The 10,547-nt window shown below is 33.5% G+C and overlaps 2 protein-coding genes across 2 annotated transcripts in view; both read left to right on the top strand.

The window, feature by feature from the left end:
- The first annotated feature begins 1,469 nt into the window (after positions 1–1,469).
- Positions 1,470–3,035, top strand: cart2 (cocaine- and amphetamine-regulated transcript 2). The gene is given in 3 exon segments (NM_001017570.2): positions 1,470–1,732; positions 1,874–1,957; positions 2,604–3,035. Coding segments are annotated over 3 exon segments (363 nt in total). The 5' UTR covers positions 1,470–1,561; the 3' UTR covers positions 2,712–3,035.
- A 6,510-nt stretch (positions 3,036–9,545) lies between these two features.
- The window catches only part of map1ab (microtubule-associated protein 1Ab), an 81,808-nt gene continuing 80,806 nt past the window's right edge, over positions 9,546–10,547 (top strand). Inside the window, exon 1 of the mRNA XM_073943024.1 lies at positions 9,546–10,547. This exon is cut by the window's right edge and continues 798 nt beyond it. The gene's annotated coding sequence lies outside the window, so the exon portion shown is untranslated.

The following is a 10,547-nucleotide window of genomic DNA, read 5'->3' as shown; positions in this document are numbered from 1 at the left end:
CTGTGAGACACTGATGTACAATAAGGGACTAGTGATGTCCAGCGAGAGACTAGTGATGTCTGTTAGAGACTGGTGTACAATAAAGGACTAGTGATGTTCAGCAAGAGACTAGTGATATCCAGTGAGAGACTAGTGATGTCTGTGAGAGACTGATATCCAATAAAGAACTAGTGAAGTCCAGAGAGAGACTAGTGATGTCTGTGACGTCCAATGAAGGACAAGTGATGTCCAGTGAGAGACTAGTGATGTCTGTGAGAGACTGATGTACAATAAGGGACTAGTGATGTCCAGCGAGAGATCAGTGATGTCCAGTGAGAGACTAGTGATGTCTGTGAGAGACTGATGTACAATAAGGGACTAGTGATGTCCAGCGAGAGATTAGTGATGTCCAGTGAGATAATAGTGATGTCTGTGAGAGACTGATGTCCAGTAAAGGACTAGTGATGTCCAGCGAGAGACTAGTGATGTCCAGCGAGAGACTAGTGATGTCCAGCGAGAGACTAGTTATGTCTGTGATGTCCAGAGAGAGACTAGTAATGTCTGTGAGAAATTAGTGATGTCTGTTATGTCCAGTGAGAGGCTAGTGATGTCTGTGAGGGACTGATATCCAATAAAGGATTAGTGATGTCCAGCGAGAGATTAGTGATGTCCAGTGAGAGACTAGTGATGTCTGTGAGAGACTGATGTCCAATAAGGGACTAGTGATGTCCAGCGAGAGACTAGTGATGTCTGTGATGTCCAGTGAAGGACTAGTGATGTCTATAAGAGACCAATGATGTGCAGATGTCTGTGAGAGACCAGTGATGTCTACTGAGAGAAAGTCTATTGATGCCTGTGTGATATCCAGCAATAGTGATGTCTTTGAGAGATGTCTCTAAATATATGTATTTATTAATAAACATAAATAATGTGCAGCAGCCATCTACAGATGTACCAACACAAATGCTAATGGCACAGGCAACACCATATTATTAATAAATAATTATTGTTTAATGGTTGAATGTCAACATATTATATTATATTATATTATATTATATTATATTATATTATATTATATTATATTATATTATATTATATTATAAACATTACATTCATATGACATAAATGACTATTCAAATATAATTTGTTACGTCTCTATTCAAAGTGTTATGCAATCTGAAACAGCCGTGCATGTTTTCCAAAGTGCTCCAAAGTGTTGAAAAGCAGCTCTTATACAATCAGCAGCGCCTGCAGTGTTTTTATTTGCTCATCTTCTTCTCCACTGAATCCAAACTCGCAGACGGATGTGTCCTTAGTCAAGTTGGAAATAAAACATTCCGGGGGCAACATTAACGCATTTGATGACTTGTCTCCAGCGCATTTACGCAATGAATGATCGCGCTTACGTGCGCAACCAAATCAATGTTAAAGGCGGGGCGACAACAGATCCCATAAATGCATGCACCGTGGAGCACATAAAAGCGTGCAAGACTGTCGAGATGCTTATTTGCGCCAAAACTTTTATTAGAGACGTATATCAGCGTTGCGCGCTCAGGTGCCAAAGCTCCCTGCATTCAGGACCATGGAGAGCTCCAGTCTGAGGATGCGCATGGCAGTGTGCGCGCTGCTGGTCTGCTTGTTGACCGGAGCGAGAGCGAACGAGTCCGAGCCGGAGATTGAAGTGGAACTGGACACAAGAGCCATCAGAGACTTCTACCCCAAAGACCCAAACCTGAACAGCGAAAAACAGCTTGTGAGTGCTGCATCTTTTATTGTGCAGTGGTGCATTTATATACAGTGCTAGAAGTTTTTGTTATTGCTATGTGAAATGTGGTATGTTATACAGTGACTAAAGAGATTAAAAGGAATCATTTAAACTGTTTTGTTAAACCAGCTCGGGGCTCTGCAAGAAGTTCTGGAAAAGCTGCAGACGAAACGAATTCCACCTTGGGAGAAGAAGTTTGGTCAAGTCCCCATGGTATATTTATGTTACTTATTTTATTCATAATTAGCATATAACTGCGTGTAGATTGTTTTGTCTACATGGCCATTGTACTGGCACTGCGCTTTTGTGTGTACATTTAAGCCGGTAACATCTAATTTAACAAGTTTTAACCAACCTAAACTCATTAATTTATACCAATACAATGTTTATATTACTTAAATCGGGGATAAATTACTATTTAAGGCGAGATTTCCACATTTTTACATGTATTTGCAATGTGTTTTGGATATTCCAATGCTTGTTAGGCAGTTGATAAATCGATTTATTTAATAATAAATCATATTGTTGGATGCAGCTCTCTAATATTTTACGATTTAATTTTTTTCCACGTATATGCCAATAAACAAGTGCGCTTTTACGCGCTCACGCAACTGTTCACAGGTTACACGATCTTTAATAATTGATAAACACTTTTTTATTGTTGAATGTTCATATATTTTCAGATAGATAGATAGATAGATAGATAGATAGATAGATAGATAGATAGATAGATAGATAGATAGATAGATAGATAGATAGATAGATAGATAGATAGATAGATAGATAGATAGATAGATAGGATATTCTATAAACAAGTGCGCTTTTCAGTAATCTGATCTCTGCTGTTTTCTCTCGCTAGTGTGATTTGGGCGAGCAGTGCGCGATCAGAAAAGGCTCTCGAATCGGCAAGATGTGCGACTGTCCGCGCGGGGCTCTCTGCAACTTTTTCTTGTTAAAGTGTTTGTGATGGAAACACGAATTTCGGAGTGGATTGTAACGGGATTGAGGAAAACCATATGCATTATATATCATAAATGACAACAGTTTTACTTATATTAATATTTTTTTAAGTGAAGAGACTGAAGATACTGAAGCAAAGTTGTAAAGAAATTGTTCTTCAAAAATGTATGTGATGTAAAATGTGATATTGTCTTATTCCATGTTTATCTGCTGTTTTGTGCATTAAAGTGCAATATAACTTGTTTTGTAAAGTTGTCTGTGTATTAGTTACTTTTATATTTGCATATTATGTTTTTTGATAAAAAGACAATAAAAATTATTTTGAAGACCATCAAGACTTTTCTTGCTATGAATAATTCAAGAAAGTTTAAAACTAAAGCCATAAAACAAAACAGCACAAAATCATTATTTTAATTAAACATTTTTAGTTAAATGCAATAAATATAATCAATAAATATAATCCTCATTATTTAAATTTTTATAATAAATATAAAGTTTATTTTTTGTAGTTAAACTGTACAAATGGGAAATAAAAAACTACATTTAAAATGTAAATGCAACCTATTTTAATATTTCCAATATTAAAGAAAATATTTAAAATATTTCAGACAACACTCAAAATAAGATTTAAAAAATCGACTTATTTTCTCTTGTTGCTGAAACTATATATATATATATATATATATATATATATATATATATATATATATATATATATATATATATATATAATATATATATAAACTTGTTTTTATTATTGATTTTCTTAATAAAGAGTTTGAACACTGTGAGAGTGTTCAAGTGAGAACACTGAAGCAATTTTGTAAAGAAGTTTGATATTTTTGGATGATAGTTATACACATTTTTTGTATTTTTATTTAATATACTATTTTATATAATATGAATTACTAAAACATTTAAAACTAGTTAAGGTAAATCAATTTAATAAAAGTTTGCTTATTTAAAAAATTGTGTCCACATTCAGAAAACCATAAAACAATAGACCATTTATTCATGTCAGTCAAAAACCTTGAAACCAGCCAATACAAATCACAGTGTGCAAGGATTTAGCCTATATTTCACCTCTATATTACAACTAACATTATTAAGGGGCACACAATGTTACCATATGCCCACATCAAGAACATAAATTATTTGATTTAGAACAACAAAAAGTCTTTCCTAATAACCATAGGCTACATCACACTGTCAATCAATCTGCAAAGCCCTGAAAATACTTATCTTTCCCCCGCCTGTAAGTGTTGTATCGATCTCTTCTTTCTCTTTTAGGAATCAATTTGCTTCTTGCTCCAAGCCAAAGTTAACTAGTTTCTGACAAGTGGCGTATGTTGAGACGTCACTTTATAATCATACCATAAGTTAGCCTCTTTGCTCGCGAGATCTTAGTCATTCAAGTCTTATCAAAGTGAATCCACGATGTATTCCGAAGCCAGATAAGAATATTTGAGCTTTTAATGAGGCATTCCTTTAGACTTTGTCAAATGATGTAAAAATTTTACGATGAATAGCATAACACGAATTGGCCGCTGAGATGTAAGCTATGAAGTTTTGAAGCGTCTTTCCTGTCAGAAGGCTTTTCAGACAAATATTTTGGTTTTGATGGTTATTTGTTAAGTTATTTTATGTCAAACACGGGCAATTTCCGTCCTCACCTTGTTTAAGGTGGTTATGTGTGCCTTTAGACTTATTGCTCGGCTTTGCCACTGATGCCACATCCGTATGCTGCCTCCAAAAGCCTTTTTGCCAATCAATATTTCATCATTTTGTAAGGGGGGACAAAGAGTGTGATGTTGCCCCCTAGAGACATAACAGAAAAGTAAGGCCAGGCTTTTTTGTGGACGTGTTGAGCTGAAGGCCAGCAGCGCTGAATGTGGAGGATTGAAAACGGCCATTCTTATAATCACTCGAGACTGTGAGGTTGATTGAATGGACACTTAAACAAGATGGTAAATGGTAGGAGTTGAAAATGATGCATCTTTTATGAAACTGATGCTGACAGAGGTCAATATCTGAGCATCTGTAACACCGTAACAGATTTTGTCTGTTAAGACACTAAGAACTGATATTGTATATTAAAGTACATTATTTTTTTAAATAAATAAAAAATAAAATAAGATGTTATATAAGATATGTTTTATATTTTAAAGTACAACCCCAAATCAGAAAAAAGTTACAGTATAGAAAATGCAAATAGAAAAAAAAGTAAAGCTTTCCAAAGTTACTCTGACTTGTATTTCATTGCAGAAAATATGAAAACAAAATATTTCATGTTTTATCTGGTCAACTTCATTTTATCTGTAAATATAGCTACATCCTTTCCTGTCATTCAGACCTGCAACACATTCTAAAAAGTTGTGACGGGGCAATTTAGGGCTAATAATCATCTAAATTGGTTAAATAATGATGTGATTTGAAACAGGTGATGTCAACAGGTGATTGTAATTATGATTTGGTACAAAAGCAGCATCCAAGAAAGGTCTAGTTCTTAGCAAAGATGGGCCAAGGATCACCAATTTTGCCAACAAATACATTAGAAAAATATTGAAATAAGAAAGAAAGACATTTGGATGTTTAGACCAGGGCGCAAGCCTAAGCTGAACAACTATGATCTACAATCCCCCAGGCAACACTACATCAAGAATTGTCATTCATCTATAAGTCATCTCACCACATGGTCTCAGGACTACTTTAACAGACCTTTGTCAAGTATTACCATACAAGTGGTGTGCCAAAAGGAAGCCCTATGTTAACAGTGTGCAGAATCACCATCAAATTCTCTGGGCTTGGAGCCATGGACAATCATACAGTGGAAATGTATGCTGTGGTCAGATGAGTGTCCATTTCTTCCAAAAAATACCTGCAATACTGTGTGCTCCGGACCAAAGATGAACAGGATCATCCAGACTGTTACCAGCAATAAGTAAAGGTAACTTTCACTTCTGTGATGGCCACCATGGATACAAAAAAGAAAAAAAGAGATTTTGGAGCACAATATGCTGAAAATATCTTTACCAAGGCCGCCCATGCTTATTTCAACATGACAATGCAAAACTACATTCTGTACACATTACAGAGTCCTGGCTGCAGAGGAAAAGGATTTACTTGACTGGCCTGTTTGTAGTCCCCACCTGTCTCCAAGAGAGTATGTGTGGCACATTTTGAGCACAAAATGCAACAATAAAGACCATGTACTGTTGCCTACCTTAAGATTTTTTTGCAGGAAGAATAGGACAAATTTACACCTGAAACACTTTATCACTTGGTGTCTTCAGTCTCTAATTGTCTTTTAAGTGTTGTGAAAAAGAATGGCAACATTACAAAGTAGTAAATGCTTTACTGTTCCAACTTTATTTGAAATGTGTTGCAACAATCAAAATTGGAATATGTGTTTATTTAAAAAACAAAACAAAAAATTTATAAAATAAAATAAAAATCATGAGGAACACATTAAACAATGTTTGTTGTATTGTCTGCAATAAAGTACAGGTCAAAGTAAATTTAGAAATCACTACTTTCTTTTTTTATTTTGTGTTTTCTATACTCTCCCAATTGTTTTTCTGATTTGGGGTTGTAGCTAGATTTTTAAATGATGGATGAATGTAATGTTTATTTAAAAACTATGTTTTATTTATATTTTTATATGATAAAAAATTAAGAAAACACTTTAACAAAACACTAAACAATCTATTAAGAAATGTGTTTAGGTTGAGTTCATAGTTACTAATTGAATATTTTAATGTAACACAATAAAATATGAAACACATGATGTTGAATATAATAGAATGTATTAAATCTTTATATACTAAAATATAATCATATATTAATTTAACATGTTTATTTAAAACAATATGCATATAATATTAAATATATTTAAATTGTAAGAAATGCTAAAAATACTAAAAACTAAATTAAGACATATTTATATATAAATATAGGCTGAGTGTTATTTATTAATTGAACATTTTATTATTTAAGGTTAAAAATATTATTTTCAATACAGTTTTACAATAAAATATGATATATGTATAAAAATCAAGACATTTAATTGTTAAATATATTTTATTTAAACATATAATAAATATGAAATTAATTAAATAAAAACTAGTTAATTAAAAAAACAGATAAAAATGATTCAGCTGAATAATTTCATTAATTTAGAGCAATGTTTGCACTTTTTCATTTCACTGATGTGAAGGTTCAAGTTTTGAGATTCAAGCACTACTTTCAGATGACTTACTTTGCTAATTTCCTTCTTACATTCTGGATGAGCTTTTCAAGTGGCTAAAAATACCTGCATCAGCTGATGGATCAGACAGCAGTGCTGCAGTGTCATCCTACCTGCCGTCTGGATTTCAGAGGTATTTGCTCTCCAGCTTATGGGAAGAAGAAAAAACCCCACCAGATCCATTTCAGCTCCTCAGCTCAGCAGCTCAGACAGCAACAGCATGTTGGACTCATCAGTCAAAAGGCACTGCAGGTGAAGAAGATGAAAATTAATAATGAATACTTATCACTGTACTTCTCCAGTTGACTATAGATGAAGAATTGTGAGCATTTTATCTGTATTACAAATATTCTGCAAAGTTGTATCAAAATATGCAAATTACAGATTTATTTATTTATTTTTTTGAGCAAAGGATTTATAGCACAGAAATCTGAACATTGGATGAAGTCAGGTTTGAAGAATCTAACTAAGGAGTCTGAGAATCCTTGTAGCAAACTTGTGATGTGTTTTATTTTCAGTTGTTTATATTCATTTATTCTTCATTTATTATTTTACTTAATCATATGATGATTAGTCATTTATATAATGATCATTATATCATTTATTGACTTTTACTTAATGCTTTGATTATTATTATTGATTATTATTAGTCATTTGATTGTTTTATATTTTATTATTACCATTTTTCAATAATTATTGCTTTTATAACTAACTATTGCTCTTGTGGATTCGAGCGACACTTGTTTTCGTGAGTAAGAAATAAGAGAATGTCTCCATTTTAAGATCTGTATTGTCACAATGTTGTGGAGCAGTAATTTTCCATTCCTGCAGCTTGTGGTGTAATAACACTTGTTGGATTTATGGTGTATTGAATCAAACACACCAAAGATTATTCAATAAACTCTGCTCTTTCATCTCATGCTTCTGCTCCTCTCTAGCTTTCTCAGTCAACTCCTATGTTGATAGAGATTGTTAATTCAGTTGAATACTGGTTAACATGGGTATTGGGCGGCTCCGCTGACTTGTTGTCCAGATACCCAGACATTTTCTCAAGGAATCTGGTGTTCAGGGCTTGATCTTATTTTTCTGGCATGAAGAGTGTGTTCAAACAGGTTCAGATATTTTTTTTGGCATAGAAGAGTCAAAGTTTACAGATTTCCGCCACTTTTTACAGATGGGAAATTATTCTTATTCTACACAACAGCCTGAACAGACAGATTTTTAAAGAATATAATAAAATGTATATAATCTAGTAAATTATGTATGAACAAATTGCTCTGTAAATAAAGAAACAAGACAGAATGCAGATATCAATAAAAATGAAGTTTGGAGATTTGTGGCTCAAAGAGAAAAAGCTTATTTTGAGAAAACAGCTTTTTAAAAAAATGCATTTTGATTGACATCTACACAAATACATGAAGTGTAACAAAAAAAAAAACTATTAAAATGTATGTTAGATAGAAAAAAACTAATTATAAATAAACTGAATCTTAAAATTATCACATGCACATTTTTTTGACTGGATTGAAGTCCCAGCAGTGCTGACGAGATGAAGATTCAGACAGTTAGTCGCATGAGGTTGCAATATTGTTGACATATGTCTTTGTTAAAAGCATGCATATTGTAATTAATATGCTGTTTAAGTAGAATGACATTTCATATGTAAGATCGCTGTTAAAAGGGTGTTTCACCCAAAAATGAAAATTTGCTCTGCAATTACTCATGCTCAAGTAGGGATACAAAATATATTGCAATGTGCACATCTGCAATAGTCACATCGCAAGATATGCATGTTTAAAGTCGAAAACAAGATTATTTTACTAACCCTAATGGCAGATCAATTTGCTTGTTTTACAGAAAAACTCAAAATTTTGAATTATTAAGGCGAAAATAATACAATATTTTAACTTAATCTAGAATTTTTAGATATTTGGACTAGAAATAAGACAAAGCAAAGTAAGAAATGCATTTTTTGCATTGTTATTGAAACTATATCATGCAAGCCTTACCCTCAAGTAGTTCCATACCTTTATGAGTTTCTTTCCTCCATTAAATACAAAAGTAGATATACTGACGAATGTTGGAAATCAGAAACTGTTGACATTCATAGTAAGAAAAAACAAATACTACTGATGTCAATAGTTACTGGTTTCCAACATTTTTCAAAAATATCTTCTTTTGTGTTCAATAGAACAAAGAAACAGGTTTCGACAAGAAAAGGGGAGAGTAAATAATGACAACCTTTTTTATTTTGTGGTGAACTATAACTTTTTTTCCCTTCACTTTCATCAATTGGTGAAGTTTGTTCCACACCACTGTTGCCACTGGCTTGCTTGGTTTGGGACTTGTAGAGCTGCGCATCGACGGATTTGTGCTTCAGTGTTTGGATTTTAGCAGTGAAAATTAAACCCGCCTGAACTGAACTAAACTGAACTTCAACTCTGAAAACTGGACTGACACAGTTTCAATTTACTAGAACTACTATGTTAAGCTGCTTTTGACACCATCTACATTGTAAAAGTGCTATAGAAATAAAGATGAATTGAATAAATGGCAAACAATAAATACTCTTAAAAAAAAAGTCTTGTGAGGAAGGTGAGTCCTGCTGTTGTCCAGCAGAGGGTGGTGTGGGTCTGTTTCTATTAGACTAAAGCACTGCTGACTCGCTGCAAAACGCAGACCTGTACAGACAGACAGCTGCTTTTGCATGTTAACTCGGATGCAGAGGAAACCCCAAACGCTTACTTATTTATTTATTCCAATCTCCCTGTCTCATTTTTCTCTCTGCTTTAAATCATTTCCTTTGAAGTCATGTTCAATGGAATGGATGAGGGCTCTATATGCAGAGGCCTCATTCAGATCCATTCTACTGGACTGCTTCACTTGGACTACTTATTCATTTGTCTCTTTGTCTGTCTGTCTGTTTATTTATTTTTTCTATGTTTATTCATTTGTAAAAATCTCAAAGGATTATTAGATCAGGTCAGTCATTCTTATATTGATTACCTTTTACACATCGTTGGCCTACAAATGTTAGAGTTTTTCTCAGTGGCTTTGGTGCACTTCTCACAACACTATTTACATTTGCACAACAGTTAATGCATTTCTCAAAACAATTAGTAAAAACTGCAAAACCTAGATGATGACCTGCAAAAGCGCGTCACTTGCTCAAAATGGATAACTCATTACTCAAAAACAAGTATTGATGTCGATGAAAGTGTCAGTGTCATCAAGATGAAAAGTCCTGACACCATTGTTTATGAACAAATGGCAAATGGCTTTGTCCTGTTTTCATTATGACAGTTTACTCTGTACACGTTTTCAATGCAAAAAAAGTCAGATTATGTTGACACTTCCTTAAACTGCTACTGTGATGTGCACAAAAGACTAATTGCTTCAAGAAATGCATTAACTGTTGTGCAAATGTAAATAGTGCTGTGAGAAATGCACCAAAGTGACTGAGAAAAACTGTGAATGCAGTGATGGCTAACTTTACTGTACATCTCAAATGGCTGTGCAAATAGTATATAGTGCTGTCTTGAGCATTTTCAGGACTTTTTTTGCAATGGTAAAAAATGTACAGAGTAAACTCATTCA

Source organism: Danio rerio, chromosome 25 (genome assembly GCF_049306965.1).
Source record: "Danio rerio strain Tuebingen ecotype United States chromosome 25, GRCz12tu, whole genome shotgun sequence".
Classification (NCBI taxonomy): domain Eukaryota; kingdom Metazoa; phylum Chordata; class Actinopteri; order Cypriniformes; family Danionidae; genus Danio; species Danio rerio.
This window is presented reverse-complemented; position numbering and strand designations above follow the sequence as displayed.